We start from the raw sequence: 24,057 nt of genomic DNA, 5'->3' as shown, positions 1-24,057 counted from the left end.
CCCTTTCTTTGATCAATGTGTCACTTGAGGGCATAACAGACCACAAGTGTCATGCAGTAACACTTAGTCCACTATTAGTAATCAGTTGATAAAGAAATCAACTACTGTCAATAGCAACTGATAAATCTTCACTGGGCAGGGTAGTTTTTGGGGGCTACTCCAATATCAGACCTTTCTACATCTCTTTGCCATTTTGATCATGTTTTCAAAAACACATTGCTAATTGTGGGTACCTTGCCCTTCTGCCAGGGCACCTGTTTGGCACCTGAGAGCCCATGCCCAAGAAATTGGTGCTCTGTCTGAGTCATGCTGCATTGTAGTGACTAGAAATATGGGTTGGTATGAGTGACAGACACAAGCAGAGACTAAAAGAGGAGGCAGAGTTCATCTGACTCATAAATGGATTTAGCACACAGAGTGCCTTTTTATCAATCAATTACAGCAGCACTGTCCCTTATAAATGAAGTAAAACCCACACACGCAAGTTATTTGTTATCAGAAAAAAACTTTATATAGGCTGCTTTTTAAAAGGTATCCTGCCTTGGAATACCTTTCAGTGGATGCTCCCAAACTACTAAACCAGGCAAGTAAAAGTGAATGGTAAAATGTGCTTTTGTGTGTTTGATCTCATCTTGCTTTTAAAAGGCTGAAAGAGCCATATAATCTAATGCTGATGATCAGAAGGATTCTGACTTCCTTTCACCATTTGTAAGCACTGGGTTTGCAGTGAATCTCTCTGAAACTGTGTTCAGGGTCTCCTTTCCAGTGATGTTCCTTGGAAGATTTTCAGTGCTTAAACACTTGCTGTTGCCAGAAGAGGAAAATACTGATTACTTAAGGTGGTTCTGGAGAGACTCCAGGACTGAGTGCATACTAAGTAAAAAATGTCTTTCTTAGAGGCAAGAAGAGATGACAAATCCCTGAGAAAGTTTATTTCTTTAATAGTCTGCCTACATATTTTGTTATCTGAAATTATAATGAAGACATTAGCAGGATAATATCTTGTACAAACTGAGTGGAAAGTGAAATAAAAGTGTGAGATGGCGATAGCTTAGTCCTGGGATTTGCACATAGCTTTTACCCGATGGCAGCAGTCTGAGGTGGAAGTTCACATGACTACTTCCTTTGCAAAAAGGGAAAATCAATCTTATATCGTGTGCCTGGATGTGATGTAGTCTCAGAGAAGACTAACGAGTCTGTGATCTTGACAGCGACAGTTATTAGTTATTAGTGACTCTAAAAAAATATTTTGGAAGAAATCAGTGAGATGATACCCAGTCAAGTTTCCCTTCTCTAGGGACTGTCTCATTCAACTTTTTTCTTGGCTAAGAGAGGAGCATTTCTGCTTTTCTGTATTGTGATCAGCAATATGATTTTTACTGTTTGTTGAGGATAGCAGTTAACATCGCTGACTGAGGTTGGCATCCATGAGCAGCGCTTGTAAAGAGAAGTCAGATAGATACCACATACTCTTAATTTTTGTTTGAGACTACAAGAAAAATAAAATCATTATTATGGGAAATAAAGGCAAAGGAAGATCACATCCTAGGCTCTCTCTACCTTATGCCACCCAGGCAGTGCATATGCAGCTAAGAATTTCCCTAGCATGTGGGAGCTCTCAGCATAATGCAGCAGTTCAACCACAAATGGTCTTCTGCCTCTGTCCTACACAGAGTTGGGTTGAACCCAGCTGAGATCATGGTTCTCATAAAGTTACTATATTCAGGTGCCTGAAGTGGTAGACAGACACTGTTCTATTCTTTAAAGCTCCATGATGCCTAATTCCTATTGATTTTATTTTAACTGTAAGGATCTGTATCTTTGTGTCTTGCCTGAGGTCATTAAAGGATGCTGTGGAAGAGCTAGGAAGTGAAATGAGATTTCTTGTCTCAGTCCACTACTTTAATCAAAAAGCTATGTTTTATGTCACAGTTTATGACAAGAAAACTAAGAAACCTTATTAACTAATGCAGCTCTCATCTGGACTGTATGAAGAAATCAAGTATAGCATTATATCATCTGTTTAAAGATATGCATGTAAATTTTGTTGTGTTGCTCAAGAGTTTGCTAAGTGATACCTCAGATATTTTCCTTTGAAGACCTTCATAATACTTTTAATGTGGTAGTTTTCATGAAATTATGTCCTCCCTGTTTGTTAATTGCCAAAATAGATCATCGTTTTATTTCTGCTCTGCTGGTTTTTATGGCTTAAAGATGAAAGCTAGGCTAATATTGCAAATAAGAAATTTAAACTGTGTTTTGTGTAGAGCAGTTGGCATTCTTTAATTACCACTTGCTTTCTACAGTTTTGCAAAGGGATTACCTTTGTAACAGCTCTTATTAAGGACCTGCTGAAAGAAAGTGATATTTAGCATTTGTACTCCATTTGCTGATCAAGCCTTTCAGAACAGAAATGGATGGCTCAAGGGCACAGTGGTAGATATAATGGTGTTTAGCTCATAGGTGACTAATTCAAAGGAACCTGGGTTGTTAATGACCCACCCTTTGTTAGAGCTGAGTGCTGACTATAAAAGGGAATTGATGTGTATAGAACTGTGCGTATAATTCCATCATCTTTAAAATCATTGTAAGTCACTTTCCAGATCAGGTTCTAATTTTTGTGTTTTGTTAATTTTGGTTAAATTGCTGTAATTCATTATCCAATGTGGTTAGAAAGGCTGCAGGAGGATGAAGAAATTGAAAACAGCAGAAACAGGGGATCATATGTCCTGAACCCCATTACAGTCTTAGTGGGAAGAGACATTGGTGTGTGCATGCAGGTAGGATGAAGTACAGGTCACTCTGGGGTCCAGTTTGACCCTTGGCTTTTGATGAGAGCTCTTCTGTGTTCATGGTGGTAATGTACTTCAATCCATTAATTTTGGTAAAGATAGGATGTGAAGTGTAAGTGGGGGAAAATGGGGTTTGTACTCTTTTCATTTTTTTATGTCAGTTAGTAAGTGCTGATCTTGCGTTGAGATGTCACTGTCAAACTGGATAACATTAAAGAGGAAAAGAGTTGATAAATTTTCAGCATGTCTAAATAGTCCCAGTTCCCTAAGGACTTTCTGTGAAAATCTGTTGGAATAAAGGATGGCAAAAATGTTTTTAATCTAGGCTTTTTAAAATTTCTCTTTTGAGAGCCACAGTAGTAAATCAAAATTATTGATTTAAACTGCAACAGTCTTAAGATTCACTTATTTAAGAGTCAAAAATGCTTTATTACTCAGAGCAATAACCCAACACTTTGAAATCTCTCATCAGAGACTCCTGGCCCACACATGTAGACAGACATTCAACAAAGATTTCTGTTTGTGTGTGCATCTTACATCATCAGAGATCTCTACACTGTTTTTATTAGTAAGTATCTGCCTTCCTTCTCCCACTGCACCCTGAAAGCCTCTGCAGCACTGGCTCTGTGGTTCTTACTTGGGGACTGAGCTGAGTGCTGGCCAAGTGTGACCAGTTCAAGCTATTTCAGCACTGACACATCGAACATCATTCTACCTGTTACTAGACCTCTGCAGAGAAACAGAATCTGTTTTTCATTCTAGCATCTATTGTATTACCCACATTATGAGTCTGTCTTATGTATGGCTTGTGATGATGCCATGTTTTAAACCCTCTGTGTTGAAGAGAGGGTTAAATATAGCTTTTGATACAGCCAGTCTTGGGTTTCCATGCAAGAAAAGTCTCCTGAGAGTACTGAAGGTTTGAATGGTCAGTAGTTTCAAAGAAATGCTTATTATCATGCTCAAAAAAATCTAAAATCAAGAATCCTGGTTACATTTGCACAAGTTGACATCAAAAGGGTGTGTTTATCTATCCATCTGGCAAGATGTGGTGAGTTAGAATCACAGACCATTCCTGAATTGGAAGGGACCCACAAGGAGCATTGAGTCCAGCTCCTAGCTCCACAGAGGAGTTGCAGGGCAGTTTCTCCCAGTGTCTCTTCTGTTTTGCCTTTACTGCCTTTTATATTATCTTTACATTAACAGAAAATTTCTGGTCCACCTTCTTTTTCTAAAACTGTGCTCCTTAGAAGTGTTCACACAGCTCTGCAGGACAGTTTCCCCTATCCTCCTAGGTCAGTAATTTACTGCTATCCTATGCTAGTGGTAAATTAGGAACCCCATCACCAACTTGTTGGCTCAGCTGCTGTACCCAGTAAGTAGCATGTAATCACTGCCGGCTGCTCCTGCAAAGGTGTGGCTGTGGGTTCACTGTGCCTCACTTAATGCCTGTGTACTCAGACCCGGATTGGCTGTTTAGCAGATCGAAAGGAGTCCTTACTCCCCTTTGCACGTGCATGGTCCAATCTAGCCATGAATGATTAACATATTTATAAATCAAAATAAATCTGAGGAGTGAATTGGCCCAGGAGAACTCACAGTCCAATCAAATTAGACTCATATATCCACCCCACAGCAATTTCTTAGAAGCCCAGCCTCCATGAAGCTTCATTTGCAATCTCTGTGTGCTGTGTATTTTAGAAAAGCTTCATAATTACTTGCTGTTCCGGCTGCTGAACAGTTGTAAATGTTAGATATTAAGGAACTGCTGTTTCAATCAGTGAACAAGCTCTGAACGTTAAATGTGCTTCATGAGAAGTTTTTTTCTCAGCCATTACATATCTCTGAAGGCATATTTTTTTTCAAGTGGATGCTTTCCCAGCTGTTGATCATCTCTCAGTTTCTTGTGTAAGAAGAGAGAAGGAAACTGATGGTAGTATGACATTGTATAAAGAGATGGGTGCGTTACTTACAAATGCAGGCATTGAAATAATTATGCAGGTCATCGTGAGAAAGTACCAAAAAAAACTTTATTTTGTTCCATATGTATTTTTGGCTACTGTGCCGTGTATCTTACAGAAGAAATATTTAAGCAATGTTTTAGAGAATTCTGTACAAAAATTTTAGTACTATTTTTGATATCTACCATTAGAGTCTGATACTTTGGGAAGAAGCCTGCCTGTTTGCTAGGCCAAGAAGATTTTTGGCTGGGATAGCCAAAGTGCTCAATGAGAACTGGAAACTGAAATTAAGCAGGTGTTTGAGGCAGTGTTGTAAATGGAAATAGCAGTGATTTCTTCTACAGAATAGCTCAGCAGTTATCAAAAAGACTTTTCATGTACTGAATGGTGTTGAAATTTAAAATTCACACACTGAAGACCATTTAAGACTAGAAACAAGTGCTATGGTTCTCATTTCCATTGATAATGTAATGATGATGCAGTGGTTTTCCTGAGATTTGGAAAATCACAGAGCGCTTCCTTACCCTATAACAGTCTGCCACATGACTTTGTGTGTGTCACAGCCTCTCCTTCATTCCTTGTATGCAAAATTGAGATTGCTATATCTACAGTGTGGTGGAGAAGAGATTTAGAAGTGTCTGACCCTCAAGACCGTCTACAACAGATGGTATATAAATAGAGCATGGGCAATAAATCCCTCATTTTAGCCCAAGAAGATCACAAAGTGGCAGATGTAACTGTCAGTGCTGCAGGAGTGATTCTTATAATTCTACATTTGGGAGAAAGGAAGCCAGTTTTTGTAAGACTTTCTTATGGTGGAGTTAGTGCTTTTTAGAGATACAGGCTGTTTCTTTTTGTTCTAGTAAAGTAACATCGATGAGAATGCAACTAAGATAGTAGTAATCAAGTGTGATTTACATTACAGTTGTAGTTTGCCACGCAGCACTCCAAATGAGTGTGTTTATTTGTATAATAGATGAAAAATGTTGAAATTTTCTTTGATTACAATAATCCAAGTCTGTATGTGTCATAGTCTTATAATATAAATATAATAAATATAATAATATAAAATAATATAATATAAAAACCAAAAGATGTACTAGAATCCTCTGGGTATTATCAGGCTGGAATAAGACTAGAACCCTTTCACATATGAACTACAGAATATTTATATATGTATGAAATATGGAATAAGCATCCTGAGACAGTAACTTAGAGAAACTATGTCTACACTGAGAGCCGACTAATCCCTGTCTTCTACTTAATCTCTGGAGCACTTCCCAAATGGGGAAGTGGAAGTGTGTAAGTGTGCACTGTAGCCTACATGAGGTAAGGTTCATGATGCATGAAATAGCACTGCCATACTGCAGGTGAGGTCAGGAATTATGTAAAACAGATGTAATCTCCTCATATTTCCTTGGACATCATGACAAAGATGTGTGGATACCTAGAAACAGCTGCTAGAGCAGGCTGTGATCTGTCCACATTGGAGTTAAGTGTGCCATCAAATGTTTAATAAAGACAGCATACCCAAAGTTTTTCTTCGGGTATTTCTGCTGGAGAGCTCAAAGCCAGGCTCAAGTGTGTGCCTGCAGGTAAGCAGTATAGACAGTTGATGAGCAGAACTCCAGGCAACTCTTGGAAAATGAAGTAACAAGGAAAAATAGGTGGTGTAAATCAAGAGCTAAGAGCCAGAAGGAGTTGATCAGCCCTCACCTATGGCAATGCATCAGGAATCAACGGGCTGGTTGGAAATAAGCTCTTTCCCGCCTGTAACTTCCCACCTATTGCTCTCTGGTCCTACTAGCAGAGTTGTGTGATTTTGTTGGAAAGACACACATTTCACATCTGCTCAGAAGCTATTTAGAGAATTGTACACTTTCTGATCAGGGAAACTTTCCAGACATATATTCACTCTTAGAGCGTCTCTGATATGTGCAAAAATTTATTCCCTATTTAACATAAGTGAAAGCACTGAGATTGTCAATCAAAAGTAAAACCTTTTTCTCTGTCAGTTACTAAGCATCAGATCTAGAAATGGTGAAAATAATGGCCTTTCAGGTGTCATTAATCTAAGACATAATGGTGTCTTTAAGAGCTAAATTAACGCTGTAGCTCAGGTGATTCAGATACCTTTGCATATAATCATGCTTTCAAATAAATTACAAAATTCAATCCAGTATGTATTCATTTAGAGATGTCCCAGAAGTGTGTAAACTACAGTTATCACAGTTGCCTTGTGTTTACAAGCTCTAAGATTTATTTAGTAGGAACTCTTCAAAAGGGAATAGGCCAGTCTTGAGTTATGAATTGCTAAACCCATCCATCTATTGCATTACCACATAAAACCACTCTTTAAATGCATGGAGGAAGTATGCCACGATCGCAAAAGTGTTACAATGTCTCTCTTTTTACAGAGAGAAAAAAAAAAAAAAAAAACAGCAAGACAGCAAGGAAATAAATGTAAAGCATTAGGCAGTATTAAAACTTTTCAGAGTAAGCCATCCAAATGAAATCTCATAATCAAAATAATAATTATCAAGGGAACACATTTACTTTCAAAGTAATCATGCAAAGTAAAGCACAAAACATGCCTTAAGTAATAAAATGGTGATTTCTGTTCAAGAGGTAAAAAGAAAGTTTAGCATTTGAGAATATAAGTGCTTTGTACATGATCAGTTCTTGACAGATTTTCTCAGAAATGGACCTTTGTTTATTGTACATTTAAAAAAAAAAATCAGAGGGAAAAATTGAAGCTGTTTTTTGCTGAGTACATCCAAAGGCGTGACGAAGGTGGAAATGGGTTACTGAAGCTAGGAAGATGCCCATCTTTCCCTTACTTTTGAAATTATTACATTGAAATTATTTGAAAGTAATTATTGAAGTTATTTGAAAGTAATAGTAATAGGGTTTGGTAGAAATACTATGCTGTGAAATAGCAGAACTTTCTTTGATATGGAAAGACATGTGGAAAGCACTGCAAAAGTTAATGCATATTTTCTGATGCATATAATTTATCTTTTTTTTTTATTTAAATAAACTAGCAGATAGTCTAGCAAATTTCTTTCATATATTTTTATTTCTGATTACGTTAAAGAAATTTAAGGTGAAAGAAAGAATTTCAGCCTGTCTCTCCTGTTTGTTATTCAAATTATCTTACGTTTCCTGATGTTAGGATATATTTTACTTGCCATAGCTTTGTTCTTTCTGTTTGGTTTCAGTTGCATGGGTTTTGAATATCCAGAACATACTTCTAAGCTTAAAATATTCTCTTCATTCTGCCATTTCATTTAGCCATGTTCATTTTTTTTAATGGCTGCTGTGCTGCATATATCTACTTCAGTTACACTGAGTTTTGTTGCTAAGGATTTATACAAATTTGATGACAGAGATGTACAATGAATCTTGTTTGTCTTTTTGTCTGGGCTAATTCTGGGCTCTTTGTCATCATAAACTACACTGGGCTTAAGTTTGGCTGATAGGGGTCAAATCCATCTCGTAGAAGGGTTGAATTATACTTACAAAGATTATAATAAACATATAATGGAGTAAGTATATTTTTCTTTCATCAGACAGAAAATCCTGGGTTTTATTCCTCCACATAGTGTTCATAGTGTTCACCTGACCCATTTTGAATAATTTCACTTTGTATACTCTGAAGAAGTTGTGGATTGGAAGGGGACTTGTGTTATATCTGCATATAAATGGCTGCATTTTCTAGTAGCTAATGTGATTCACCTCATTTGCCATCCTCAGCAAAAGTAATAGCTCTTGCCTTTCCCTGTTTTCCTCTTTCAGAAGTAACAGTTTATTCAATGAGGTCGTGCAGATGAACTTTGAAATAGCCAGTTTCAGCAGCCTTTCTGGAACGCAGCCCATCACCTGGCAGGTGGAATACCCTCGGAAAGGGACAACAGACATAACCTTGTCTGAAATCTTCATCTGCCAAAAGGATCTTGTTGGAATTGTTCCCTTGGCAATGGTAAGAAACTGTTTCAGCATGTTGCTCCATCTGATCTGTATCTGGTCTGAGAAAACACACACCAGGCCTCAGACAGATTTGCAAAGGAGGGTTCTCTGCCCTGCCTCCCATTTTATAGCATTATAGGATGACTTGCTAAAATCATGCCCATGTTTAATAGTTCATAGATGTCACACAATTTCAAACCATAGAAGAAAGGGATGCTACCACTTTAGAAATCTCTCTCAGACTTTAAATCTTGAATTTTTGTCATGAACAGTTCCCTCCAGGCTACAAGTTGGCAGCACGCAGCCAGGTAGATTTAACTACCCATTTCTAATTTTTTGTTATACAGTTTGAACTTGCAAGGTCCCTTGAGTACCTTTTGCTAAAGAATAAGTTGCTTGGTCCTCAGTAGGCTGAGGCTGATTCTAATTTTGCTGGCCATTTCCCTAGTTGTTGAAGAGCCTGTGTACATGCTGAAGTAGGCTCTGAGCACTGATTTTACACATCCTGAACCTCAGGAAAGGGAGAGGCACAAAACTGACAGATACCTAGAACAGGATCAAGAGTCACTTAAACAGAGGAACTGGAAGTGCTACTGTTACTCAATGGTAGAGATCAGGATTTGGAAGAAAAGTTAGACATATCCACCCCATTTGTGAATTTTGCCTCTCCTGTGAATAATTGTGGTGTTAGAATCCTGGCATCCTTTTCTTTGAACAATGTTCTATGGTTTGCAGCAGATAATTAGATGAGCATTATTTCCTGGAAGTCCTGGTCTTCAATATATTCTTCCCCTTTGAAGAGTGAAGCTGCTGCTCATAACTAATGAGGTCATGCCCAGCAATTTCCTGATCCAAACTCTGTTAAGTCAGCAGAAAACCTGTGCTGCATTCCAGATCTGAGAAGAAAATAATTGTCCTCATTATTGTTGGAGTTGAGCAGGGAATACATATTTGAACTTCTTTCTTCTAAAGGCTGAAAATGCGCATAAGGAAGTCTTTTCTAGTCAGGTTTTATTTTGAGAATAGGTACCTTCTGTAGCTTCCGTTACCAAATGGCAGACATCCATCTACTAGTGGACTTAACATCTTTTTCTTGTCCATTTTTTTGAAAGAATTCACTAGCTTCTTTCTATATTCCATTCCTGAGGGAATCAAGATTTTCTTAATATCTCATGACAGGGTCTAATGCCTTTGCACTTGCATAAAAGGTTCAAGCTTTATGCCAAGACTTATGTCTATTCTATATTAAAATTAATCCACTTACAAGGGTTCTTTTAAGAACTGGAGGTGTAAATTAATGAATTTTGTCAGGTATAAATCATATAAGGTGAGATCCTTTATTCCCAGCAGATGTACTGTGGGTTTTTCAAAGAGTTCAAACAATGAAATCATTAAACCTTTCTCTTTGCAAAGCTTTCTTGTGTTTATTTATCTCATTTCCGTACTTTGTGATAACATTTGGCTGGAGCCAAAATATACTGTGTAAAAAGAATCCAGTTGGGTGAGATGCCAGTGCAAAATTGGATTTGCTTGCAGGATATTAGTAGATAAAGGGAATTTTCACAGTTTTCTGTTAGCTAAGGCTGCAGATCCAGCCAGGGTGCTTTCTTCATTTAGGCATTAATCGCTAGTTGAGCTGATTACCTGGCAATTCTCCTGTTCAGAAACAAGAGCCACACTGAAAAGAGAGAGGGGGATACTGTATCTACTGAGAAGTCAGACCACATTCTTTATCTCAACTACACACTGTAAAGCAACAGCACATTATTGTGCACAGAAATTAGATCTCAGTGTTTATCAGCAAGTGTGCTTCATAAATCCTCTAGAGGGTAGAGAGGATTATATTGATTTAAGCATGGAGTGTTCCTATAGCAACACTGCTAACATCAAAAGTAAAATCTGTCATTCAGAGTTCATAGAGTTGGCCCTCTAAAAAAAAAAAAAAAAAAAAAAAGAAAGGGAGGGGGGTGTGGGTGTGAAGAAGGAGCCATTGCTATTGTGCTGGACTAGGATGTGGGATTTCCAAGATCTGATTGAGTCTCTGCCATTGGTCTGATGGGTGTCCTGGTCAGTCTTCTGGAGATGAAAGCAGCAAACCTTTGTGTGGTTTGATAATGACGTAATGGTTGTCTGTGACTCACAGAGTAAAGCATCTCTCATGTGAGCCATTCCAAATGCTGAAACTTATGAAACAAAAAGGATCTTTTATCCTTTATTGGCCTATGACTGAGTATGTTACAAAAAGAAGATGAAAAAGAAGAGTGCCTTCAAAAGATTAGTGGAATTGATGCTACAATATTTTGGATTGAAAGAGATTAAAGAAACATTGCCAGTAAGAACTGAGCCTAAAATTTTAAGAGAGCCTTACAGATTTTGGATCAGTAGAGCAAGTTGTAGGATGCAGCTGCTGAAAAAATCAGTAGAAATTAATCATAAAATCAAAAGAGAGGATTTTTGTAGAATCCAGATGCTGTGTGCCTAAGTGTGCAGCTAAGTAGTATGTACAAATAAGAAGCAGCAACACAGTGATGCTGCTACAGTTAATGCAACAGTGAAATAAAATGAATAAGAGAAATATCAAAGCTGCTGGGCTGAGAATAAGTGTAACTTTTTTCCCAGGAAAAAAAAAAAAAAAAAGAGAGAGAGAGATGTAAATTTCAGGTAAGTATATTTCCTGTGCTCAGAAGTTAATCTGAGTAATTTTGGAGGACATTTCACCATTCAAGGTATTTAGAGAGAAAAATGAGACAAAAAAAGTAAAGAAAATGTAATTCTAACCACTTCTCTTGCTTTCTAACTCTCAAATAAGAGAATTTATTTATAATTTATTTAAGTATGTACTGTAGGTACTGTGGGGAATGATGCATCAAAAATGGATCCTCATCACACATATGTAGTACTTTATCAAAATGTTGAGTATGACACTTGGTGTAACCATCCACTCCTTGTACCTTTCATGCAGGCTGCATAGGGTTCTCATCAAAAGATGAGATTAAATTTGTTTTCTATATTTCCATCATTGAGTAGCAATAATTAACAGAAGCAAGACATCTTAAAAGGTAATGTCACATATTAGACCAACTGATACAGATGAAGATAGATGCTATTTCAGGCACACAACCCCTCCTTCAGATTCCTTACCTCACTTACTTAAATCACAACAGCTGCAAAATACTACAGATACTGAAACTCAGGCTTGTAAAATTCAACAATTAGGGCAGTTAAATAAGAAAATAAAAATATCATATAAAGCAAAATATATCCCACTGTTTGCTGACAGGAAAAATCTATTGCAAAGGTTGAACCTTCTAGTAGAGAAAATCTACTGTCTGAGTCATGTGCTATTCAAGCATTTCTGATTTCATGTTACTTGTCGCAGGATCAATTAGAAAAGTGCTTTCATAGGAGCTTGATTATCTGCTAAGCAGCTTTTGAAAACCTCTTCAATTAATCACAAGTAACCTCAGAACTTACCAATTAAGGTGTACAAGGTTGGTTAATTTACTTCCCCCATTTTCCTCAAATTTCTATCCTGTCATGTGCAAATGCAGCCAACTATATCGATTTTGCCACTTGACTAGATTAAAAAAAAAAAGAAAAAGAAAATTGATCACATTTGTAGCATGCATGCACACATGAATCTCAACGAAGTAGTCTATATATTTGTGTTAAACACTAGACCATGTGTTAGAAAATCAAGCAAGAGATTTCTTCTCATGCTTTAAGCATATAATACAGATTTTAATACCATTAAATTTTGCTTTGGGATAGAACCAGGTAAAAGACTTATTTAAAAGTTCATTTCTTGATGCCAGTAAGGCACATTGGTATTGAAGGATAACTCCTTTTGGAAGATAGATTGATGAATCAGAGGTTTAGTGTTTATGCAAGACAATCTGTGTTCCTGTGTATGGAATTGCAGTAGTAGTCCTTAATCATATAGATAAACTCTTTCTGAATTAGTTTATCTCTAACTGTGACTTGCATGAAATCCAGGTATTTAAAGTGCTGAAGTATAAACCTGATGTCAGAAGCAGAGTTCTTGTCTGAATGTACTCCAAAAGACATTTGTCACCGTGGGAAGCCATGTAACTTGCTCATCCATGCATTTTTCCTCTTTAAAATGACTCTAATACTCTTCTGGTAGGTCTTTCAGGCTTCATTCATATGACCCTATAATCCATTGAGAACTGCTTGCAAACAAATTCAAGTTGGAGTCGTTCTCAGGCATACGTGTGTGCGGTTGCTGCTGTTTCACACCCCACACACTTAGAAGCTTGTCTTTTCTCCCAACAGAATCAGTGGGTCTAATAAAAGATATCAGTTGTTCCTACACACCCTGCCTTTCTAGTGATGTAAACTGCATATTTTCTTTTCATAATAGTTGCTGGTTAATCCAATTTCAATTTTTTTTAATCCAACTTGAGAATTTTTTACACAGAATACCCTGGCATACCTAGCAGTAACATGGAGCTGAGAGTCTCCTCTGCTTATCATTAAGCAACACAGTTCCACACATACTTTTTGCTATGTAGTGAGTTGTTTGGTTTCCAAGTGCCTTTCTTTACATTCAGAACTCAGTGTAATGATGGATCTGCTGCAGAAGTGAATAGAATTCATTTCACTAGATGTCTAGCCATTTAAGACAAAGGGCTGTGACTCAGACAAAAATGCTTTTTGACATTTTTGTGTATCCTTGTTAACTTGCTTTCCATTAAAACACTGAAAATTTAGCTTGCAAGGCAACAGTTGTTTTATATACACTTATATGTATACCATTCCCTATGATAAAGATTTTTTAAGGTATTTCATTGCAATGAAGGGAAACTAAGTCACTATACTACATTTTAAAATATGGACCTAAATAAATAGAGTTCTCTCTGCACAGTCTGCAATTTCACACCATAAAGCTCCATCTATTTCAAGGTCATGGAAGTGCAGGATTCTCACTCCCATTAGTCTTTGAGTCTTGAACAATGCAGGAGACAACAGGCACAGCTAGGAGTCATACGGTTCAGGAGTTTTCCAAAGGGCAAAATCTGAGGCTATCTGAACACATCCATTTCCCAGTTTGCTTATTGTAAGCAAACTAACAGAAAATCTACATACTAAACTTTTTAGCTGGTAAGTATTGTCTCAGATAATTAAATTATGAATCACATCAAATAAATACTTTTAACACAAAACAATTTTTTTTCATGTAAAACTATCCTGTTACTATTAGAAATACTAACAAAAGTAAAAATTTGTGGAGTTTAGTTACAGGACTGTGTTCTCAGTGAGAGACCAGACTTAAAATCTTCTGATGCTATGGCAGAAGCAGTAGCCCAGATCACTTATATGCCTACCATTTCCCTCGTGGTAGGTTACAGTTGTTTAAATGAGGGTAGCATTCCTTCTCTTTAGGTTTACAGTGGATATAATTTCACTAAAGTTTGTGTCATTGCTCTATATTTATACCAGATGAACTCAGGAACCCGCATACCTGCTTGTAAATTGGCTCTGTCACATAATGTGTTGAGCTGTGACTTACTATGCATATCGATCGATCTTATCAGATCAGAATTTTCTCTTTTGTTGTCTACCCATCAGGAAACAAAAGTGTGAAGGAAAAAAAAAAAAAAAAAAAAGAACTTTTGTACTATTGTCCATTGATTCTAACTTGGTCAGAAGTTGCAAACAACATGAAGAACTTAAAATGGCTCAATTTAATAGTCCCTTTTAAGTCCCAGTCATCATTTCTAAAGCCACTGTACTTTTGATTCTAGCTTCTGTTTTCCTTTTCTTTGCTATGATCACATTCACTCCTACCTTTTGCAGGAAATGAGAATAGATCAATAAGGCTATCTCAGCTGGCTGGAATTACTTTTTTTCCACTGGATCAAGTTATATGTCATTTTCTATGCAGCACAACAGCATACATAATTTCCTCTTTCAGCATCCCTCATATCTGACAATGCTGTTGAATAGATTACTTGGGGATTTTTAAAAAGCTGGGGAGAGGTGGAGCCCACCAGCATCCAGATTTTTAAAGTGTTCTATAAAATATCTCTGCCATATAGAGATTGTTTGTATTTTTTGGCCAATTCCTTCGCCTGTAGTAGAGAGATATCAATACAAGGCTTAATATATATGCTGCTCAGCCTTGACAAGAGAGAAATCCTGTGAACCAAACAAAACTTTGCAGATCAGCCAGAATGTGCAGTAAAACAGCCAGCGACTCATTTACTGGACTTTTACTGTTATGGTAATACCTAAATGCTGCATAGGCAAATGACAGGCAGGTCAGAATCTCCTCTAGAAAATTTTCAGTCCACAAGTCAAGATGATGAAATTCAAGGTGTTCAAAGGTGGATAAACCGAGCTCCACGAAGGGCAAAGTATGGACACAGAGACACCAGACATCACACCACATTTACATCCTAATGAAGCAGGAAGTAAAGATTTGAGATTCCCCAGCCTGTCTGTCCTTGATGCTAATCCGTCGTGCACATTAGAAGTCTTCTGGTCATGGTCTCTTTCTTCTGACAACATGGCACAGTGCCGGATGCTTCTATGCTGCTTCTCAGCATTGGAACCTATCTAAGTCCTCATTCTGCTGCAGATTTCTTGGTATTGGTTCATGGCACTGCATTGTGGGAATTGCCAAGCCTGGAGATTGTTTTGTACTTATGATATATTGGGCTAGATATAGGGGCTGCTGTTAGTATTGGCTTAGGTTCATGATACCAGTCTATCAGAAGAAGACATCTTAAGTAACAGTTTATATTTGAAATGACAGCTGATTAAAATTCTGATTGTTTAATGTAAACACAAAGTCAATTTCACAGCTGCCACATGCATGTGAGCAGAGACATAATAATGAGCCAGCAGAAACTGAGTTTTGGCCCCGGATGATAGTGCTTGAGAAGAACAGTACGGGGCTGTGTGTTTTGATGCTGTGTCTGCTAAGGACTGTATTCATCATATGTGCCCTCCACTGCTGCCTTCACTGTCAGCTCAGATGTTGGGAAGAGAAGCACTACTGAGCAGTGGCAGCAGACTGCTTTCTGAGGCTGACATTCTGTCCAAGTTTGCAGCTGAAACAGATTTGGAATTTAAAGGTGGAGAAGTTGCTATCTTGTAAGGCTGTGGTGTGAAATAGGTGATTCACCAGGGTTCATCCATGGCGCACAGTGGGAGGCAAGTGCTGTGCCTGATTCTGATTCTCCTGCAGCACTGCAGTTCTGCTGTGGGGGATTTGGATGAAATGGGAAAGGAGAAGGAAGAACAGAGAATGTTACAGAGTTCGTTCATGAGTTGCTGGCAGAGCTGGAGGAGGATTCTTGTTTGCCAGATAATGCCTTCTCCTGTGAAAGTTAATATCTTAGTTGGATTTTTTTTTCTTGTCTAAACTAATGCTCTTTCATTAGCTTTAGCTATCAATCATCTTAACTGATAAATGCAAGTCCAGACACTGCCCAAATTTATTTCAGATGACAAAGATTTGTGGTTTAGGCTAGAGAATAAGATAGTCTCCACCTTCTCATGCTATCACTTATTGAGATGCTGGGATGAGCAGTGACTGTCAGAGCAGAGCAGGGATATTTGCAAACACAGTGTGTGCTCAGCCAATGTAACCATTAAGTAGGTTAACTCTGACCCATACTGAAAAACAGGAAAAAAATCTGTTAATTATCAACTTTTTAATTATGGTTTTGATCTGTAAGGAAAGTTTTGATGTTTCTGGGGGGTACTTCACCATCAGGTGAAATACCTAGCAGAATTATGAATTGTTTAGACTGGACCCTAATTAATGAGATCCTGAGGTGCTATAGCTTGGCAGAGAGACTAACTAGACAACCAGGAGACTTTACTATAATGGAAGGTAATGAGTGAGCATGGGGAAAAAATAAAAATCACCAGGACGTTTATAAGACTCAATGTTATAATGAGCTACCCCAAGGATTAAAATACCCAGCAACTTTTCACCTTTGGTTTATTATTAGATGCATGTTTGCCTTACCCAGCTTTTAGTTCAAACTTCATTATTCAGCCAGACTCTCAGCACTGAGGATGTTTGTCATGGAGTTCATTAGGAATCTATACTGTGAAGTCTGTAGTTGTGCTTGAGGGAGATGAAACAGTAAAACCTAGGATGGGGGTCAGTAGTGCCCTAGTGAGAAAACTAGCACCACTCTTCTGGCTTTTCTCTTTCCCTCTCTGTGCAGCAGCTGCTAAAAGACATGGGGAGCAACAGTGATGAGAGGATTTGATCTGTGCATAATCTCAGAAACAAAAGGGCTCCAAGACAACACCAAAGTTTGGGCTGCTGTTAGTACTTTGCTAAGCCAGAGGGGCAGTACACAAAAGTCTTTCTCCAAAGCCAAAGCTCTCCAGATTGATGCACATATACAAGATGGCTATAAGTTAACAGACCAAACTTCATACAGCATGGCAGTGATACCATTGCTGTATATCAGCACAGACAGTGAACCTATCAAGATCTTTTTCTTCATCAGAAACAAGTCATGCCTAATATTTAAAGCACCAGCTTTAAATATTTAAAGCATCATAGCATGCATGTCGGCAAGTCAGCACACTGGTGAGAGAGGGAATTTCAGGAAAGAAATGGAAACAAGAGTAAAACTGATATTAATTTTAATCAGATCCTAGTCACTTAATCTTTTCTTTATCAAAACTGATTGCCTTTCTGCAAGATCTATTACCTCACAAAACAATAATATGGATGAAATGATGTAATTTATTCCTGCAATTTGGTTTTGGAAGTCCTCTATCATTGAAAAATAACAGCAGCACAGCTTTGTTCATTACAGCAGTTGAATATTGAATGCTCACTGTCACTATCAGGATTAGTGAGTACACTGTACTTTGCTCTCCAAGGCCTATAGGACAAGATCTGTACATGTTTTGGAGGTTGTGAGATGGGTATTTTGATTAAACTAAGTGAGTGTAAAAGAAGTAGTTCAAGTTCACTGGGGAGTTTAAGAAAAATGAGAGAGGGAAACATGAACCTGTAAATTCAATATTAAAAAGCACACTAGTATGTTAATCAACCACATAATGTTGTGTTTACAGACAGTGTGGTTCTGCAGCACAGCCTCTCCTGTCCTTATCTGATGTTTGCCCGTTTATCTGTATTATTGTGCCCCTGAGCTACTTCTGAAAGACTAAACCTTCAGGTTCATTGTGGAATTTTCCTCTCAGTGTCCCATTTTGAACTAGTTTATCTGCTTGTCTTTTTTTTATTATTATTATTTTTCTTTAATGTAAATATTGTACCCAGGCATAACACTTTTATTTTAATTTGCATAAACAGATTTCACTAGATGCAGGTGAGGAAAGTGCATGTGGACAAAATCACCTTGCGTGATTTAAAGGTAAATTTTCTTCCTTTCGTGTTCTAAAACATTGCATAATTGAATGAAATCCAAAAGGTTTGCTGTAACCTCTTAGTGATCTTGAATTCTCATTCTGGAGAGCTAACAGAAGGTAGAAGGCCTCCTGCTGCATATATTATGTCAGCAGCAGAACCCAAACCAATCAGTCTAAGACCTGGATGTACTTTGGAATCATTTTGTTTAGGGTGCGATATGCCTGTGTGCCAATATCATGAAGTTTTATATGACTTGAAGCTTCAATTGAGCCAGCAGAAAACACTATGTTTTAAACTCTGGATCTGGGACAAAACGTCAATTGCAAGCATTGAAAAGCAGTGACTAAGAGAGGAGCTGCCAGCTGGCACCAAGTATCCCACGACATATGTTTTAAGAATGCCTGGAAGCTTCAGGAGTGAGCTCGGTGTGGAAATAAATGTCATTTGAGACTCAGTAGTTCTTCCTTGCTGTTCTTACCTCATTCAAATTATGGGCTACTCATTAAGCACTGGGGAGACTCTGACATGCAAAAATAGGAATTGTCTGATGGACCAGGAGCCACATGCCTGGACTTAGTTTCTGCTTATTTCGTATCTAGGCAGAACTCACACACCAGTTCACTCATCTTTAGAAAGGACACGGTAGTTAGTACTTACTACGTTACAGGATCATTCTGTACTTCAGATTGTTTAACAGTGAAAGCTTTCTGCTTAAACATGAATTCCAGTCTCCCCCACTTGGTACTGGCCAGAAGAGTAAAAACGTAAGTGAAGCAAAGTTTGTAGCTAATGTCTTTTATTAGGTCATCTGATAGAGTCAGAAAGAAAACAGATGCGCTTTCAAGCACTAAAACCTTTTTTTCAAGCCTCTTTCAGTGTCGTAAGTTGCTCTGAGATGCTCAGATAAAGATAATGGTCACTGTGTTTGCTTCAGGTTATACTCATAAAATGCTGCCTTAAGCAAAGGATTTTGATCCCTTTGTCCTTCATATCACTGACTCACACAATGGGCATAGCAATGTCTTTCAAGGATGCTTCTCCAGCCTTGAACCTCTAGCTAGCACGATCATGCAAAACAGCCCTTGAAGGTAAAGGGCATCTCTGCTTGAATCAGGAGGAAAGAACTGGATCTGTGATTATGTATACTTTCTACGTTTATGTAGATCTACATTTATGCCATTTTTACTTCCTATATATGGTAAGACCTGCCAGTCTGTTAGTCATGTGTCTAGTCAATAATTTAATTTTCTTGTATGTCACTCTCTCCCATCTTTTTAACTGTACTAAGGTTCTGATGTCTGTACAATATCTTCTCTCATTAATACAATAATCTTTTTCCTGCCCTCTGTGCGCTTTGCTTATGTGGACCTGCAATGAAGTCAGTGAAATCAATAAGCTATTTGAAAAGGGAAAATAATCTAGGGGCAAGAATAGGAAATAATAATAAGAATGATTATTTTCTGCATTTGTATTACTACTTTTTCGTAGAAGTTCCAAAAGAAGCTCTATTGTGTCTTGGTTACAGGTTGTGCTTATCAGAAATTAAGTCTGTATAGCCAAAATAAGGAAAGAACAAGTAGAAATTTTCTCTTGCTGTTTCTAAAATAGACGAAACTAAATTGAAAGATTTTAGCAGAAGCTGTCTGTTTCTCTTCCACTGTGGTTTAAATAGAGTTCTGAAATCCAAAAACCTGAACCAAGTGTTTATATGCACTTGATGGTCAAAAACTGAGGACTTTAAGTAATTTTGTAGAAGATGAATACTCCACATTAGAGGGCGAAAGTACTGACAGTGACAGCCCTGTTAGCTTTCATGTGGTTTTAGTTAAAATAAATTTTTATTATTACTATATAGCATTAATGCTCATTAATAATCAATAACATATTAAACAGCACAAATGAAACAAGTTCACAACCCTCCAGAGTGGTCACAAAAGTCATCTATGTATCATGCAATACCCCAGTTACTTAAAAAAGGGAAATATGAGGGAGGGGGGACTTCATCCTTAAAGTCCATAAAGCATTTAAAATTGCTTCAGCCCAGCTGTAGAATACATCCCACCTCATACTGTGATTAGTGCCTTGCAGCTTCTGTGAGGCAGTCAGGCTAGATAATATTTTACGTCCCTCATCCAAACTGAGCTGTTTATTCTTGGTCAGTGTGGCCTGCAGCACTATATAAAACATGGTTTATATCAGCAGAATCTGTGGGCTCCAGCTGAAATTCCAGGAGCAGATTGTAGTAGGTACCATATTTTTATGTGCTGTAAAAGAGTTTCTGCTTCTGCTGTTAACCACATAGAGTAAGGATGTAGCCCATTGTAGATGGGGTGCTGTTACACAGAGATGGAAGACTGGAAACTTACCTTGCTAAGTTAGAAGAAAGAAAGAGGTGAGCCAGGTGACTACACATAGGTGTCTAATACCGTTATATGCTGTAGAGCCTCAGCCATCCATCCAGCACTTCCAGGTATGACACAAGACCTACATGACACCTGTGCCCTTCTGGAAGAGCATCTGGAGGCCAGGCATGATGCCTACAAGCATATAAATGGCACTCTATTCTTAGGCATTTCAATCTTTCCCCAGAGCTGCAAATTGTCAAGTGGAGCTGTGGTGAAGCACATCCCTGAAAATGCCACGTTTTTTGTCTGTTACTGTGCATTTCTTCAGTATGTAGTTTAATTTCCACAAAACAATTTAATTTTACACAAAATGTACTTTCTTGACTAGTTTTCCTGATACTGCTGAGCAATACAGCAATACACACTGAAACACATAAAAAGTCCACATAGGTAGTTGTATTATATAGGTATAGGTACTCTCAGGTCCTCACCATGAAGCTTCTTGACTTCCACCATTGGGAAACCACACTGAGATTTCCATCCTTGCTGCCCAGCGGGACTCCGTGTTACTGTTATACTCTGTCTCCACAGGCTGCACCCAGCCAGTGATGTCAGTGATGATGCTAATTTCATTTCGACCACAGAGAACGTTTGCAACATGTTAAGAGAGAAGTTCACAACAGCAGAAGTATCACACTGATCCAGATTATCACTAATTGGTGGAAAAGCCCTTCTATCTGTCATATAATTAGCTTTATAGACAACTAAATCAGTTTTGCCCGAGGAATAGGACACCAGTCCCTCAGGTTCAAGTCAGCAGGGCTATGAAGTGCAGGTCTGACTGCAGGGAAGTACATTAGGGAGGACTCTTTAGGGTTTACTCCACAACACTTGATAGAATAGAGCTTGGCTTTACTGAAGCCACTGGCAAGATCACTGCTGATTCCAGTGGGGTAAGGTTTTAAATCATGATGGCTGCAAAAATTTGCAGTAAGAAATATGTGAGATAGAAATACATATAAAACGAAAAGTTCTGCCTCTGTCTGTCTACAATGATTACATGGATTCTATTAACACAGAATGTATCATAAACTTTTTTCCATTGTAGTTGGCATGTATATGTGTGGATACAGACTACTCACTTATATGTGTAGGGTGGAATTGTGTGTGCACCCGTGCATGTGTGCTAATATGCTTGTGTTTTTTCAATCCGCAACTATCGGTTACCACTTTTACAGCAGTATTGTTACAGATATATGGCCAACTATATAACAGTGCTGCAGGTTTAATTGAAATGAACACGGGAAGAATTTCAAACTGTTAATGAAAATTGCCTTTTTACTACCAGCTATGTTCCCATGGTGGTCACACAGACTGGAGACACCACTAGAACTGTGCTGCTTCTGCTTAATGATGGAGCAAACCCAGTTTAACTGGGGGTCCTTTTCCAAATAACTTCCCCAGACTCATGAAAAAGAAAAGCAAATGACTGACACATCTTGAGCCTAGAAAATGCCTTAAATTGACAAATTTCACATATTAGTCTTTTTGCAATAAAAGAGAGCTGTAAGCCATGAAGTGATTTCAGTAAAAAAATATATCATAGCTCCATCCATGGCTGCTTAAGCATCCATGAACCATTCCATTATAAAATCACCAGGTGGCTATTGTCTTTCTCTTCCATTCAGGCTTTACCAATATTCCCACTCCGATCTGTGATAAACTTAATAGGACCATTCAGCAATGGAGAAAAACATGAGAGGTGTTCATCATAGCTGAAAGCTTTTCCAGACAATTATTCCTTAGATGTTTGAGTAAATGAAAAGCTATTTTTGAGATTAAAAAGGACCGAACATTTTGCAGGTTCTGAGGCTATTTTATTGCCAAAGCTTTTGGAATCAGTAACAAATATTTATCCTTTCCTGGGAATGTCGTAAGTAGCTACAGCCACTGAAGTAATAATCTTGATATGTTTATTGCCACTCTATTTTCCAAGTGTGTGGCTACTCCTCTAAGAGTGTTCGTTAGAAGAAAAAATGTACTTCTGGGTATGTAATGTAGATTTTGTCACATGTCTACTATATATGAAATATATATAGTTTAGGCACTGCATAAATGTATAAAATCCTGAATTTTCAGGAGAATTTAGGGCAGTTAATTGCTTATACATGAGGTATACTTATATTCAAAAATATCCATAAGCATACTTATATCCTTAGGTGACAATGGTCTGAAACAAGACTGAAGTTTTTCAATTATATTGGTCTCAGAATAAGGTCTTTTAACCTGTCGCTTCACAGCTTTTCATCTGTATGCATTTTTTTATACTCAAAATAGCCAGTAATGATGCTGGGGTAGGAATATCTCAGGTAATCACCCACATTTCAACCCATAAGTACAATTCTTTTCTCTCTACATAATATGGTTCCTATGTAAATGCTTTCATTTCTAAGTCAATTTAGCAAAATACTGCAAGTTAGGAATGAAATTCACAAAGAAGAAGAGCAGGTGGTTTCCTGTGTTACATATATGCATCTTTTTTAAAATCAGTCTTTTTGTTTCATTTATGTCTAAATAGAGAGAGATAAAATGAGGGCTTTTGCTTCCCATCTTCTCCAGTCACCTTCATGTTCTTATTCTACATTTTAAGTAGTTACAGAAAGATGAAATGTGGGCTTCTGCTTCCTATCTCCTGCAGTTGTCCTTATGTCCTTATTCTGTGTTTTAAGTGGTTCCAGAATTATTTCCTGTGAAGTCACTTACATACTCTTCCTGCACACAGTAGAAAATACCTTCTTTCTTTGAAAATATGTACCAGCCACTGGATCCTGATTTACCCATGCTACTCAACAGGAAATAGAGACAGCTTTAGCAAAATACTTGTCTTTTTAGTGAGTTGTACCTAATGAGTACAACTCATTAGTACCTTTAGGGGTACCTTTACAACTCATGAGCACCTTTTTAGTGAGTTGTACCTAGTGAGTTCGGTGTCACAGCTCTGACAAAGCAGAGTCCCCCAGCCAGGAGCTCAGTCACTGTTGATACATATTGATTATGATGGATGCTTATAAAAGACAAACTGTGCACATTTACAGCTTTTGAGACAGTAAAGGAAGACTCAGTCAAGCATGAAAATGTTCTGTGGATTCTATTTCATGCCATTATTTTGCATTTCCCATCACCTGAGGGATTAGATTATCTAATGAGATCATCTTGTCAGAGTAATTTAAGATGGAAGGGAAGTTTTGAAGTTATTTCTTGTGGTCCTGATTCATTAAAAAAAGTGTCAAACGCAAGTGCAGTATACTGTCATGTGTAAGCTGTGCATGTTACTCACTATTCAAGTAGCATAACAGCTCTTATGACAGGTGGAAAGGAGAGTTGGGACAGTGTGCTCACTTGTCTGTGGTCTTGGGAGAGTCTTGTCTGACATTTCTTTGTTGCAGAGAGGATGCTGGTTGTTGCTGCTGGAGGGAGTTCCTCTCCAACCTGCTTGGTGGTCAGGCAATTCTGTCTGTCACATTTTGGGTATGTGGGGCTTCTAAACTTCTCTGAGAATGTGAGTTCTCCAAGGGTTCAGTTATCATTACTTTAATCGAACTCATGAACTCTGT

At 37.9% G+C, this 24,057-nt stretch overlaps 1 protein-coding gene across 3 annotated transcripts in view; it reads left to right on the top strand.

Moving 5' to 3' along the window:
* The window catches only part of TMEM132C (transmembrane protein 132C), a 220,465-nt gene that overhangs the window by 150,015 nt on the left and 46,393 nt on the right, over positions 1-24,057 (top strand). For all 3 annotated transcript variants that reach the window (XM_032198962.1, XM_032198963.1, XM_032198961.1), the window contains exon 4: positions 8,552-8,735. In XM_032198962.1, the coding sequence (XP_032054853.1) occupies positions 8,552-8,735 (184 nt within the window). The remainder of the gene's footprint in view (positions 1-8,551; positions 8,736-24,057) is intronic.

The sequence above is a fragment of the Aythya fuligula genome, chromosome 17 (genome assembly GCF_009819795.1).
Source record: "Aythya fuligula isolate bAytFul2 chromosome 17, bAytFul2.pri, whole genome shotgun sequence".
NCBI lineage: Eukaryota > Metazoa > Chordata > Aves > Anseriformes > Anatidae > Aythya > Aythya fuligula.
The sequence above is the reverse complement of the archived record's forward strand: the minus strand, read 5'-3'. Positions and strand labels throughout refer to the sequence as shown.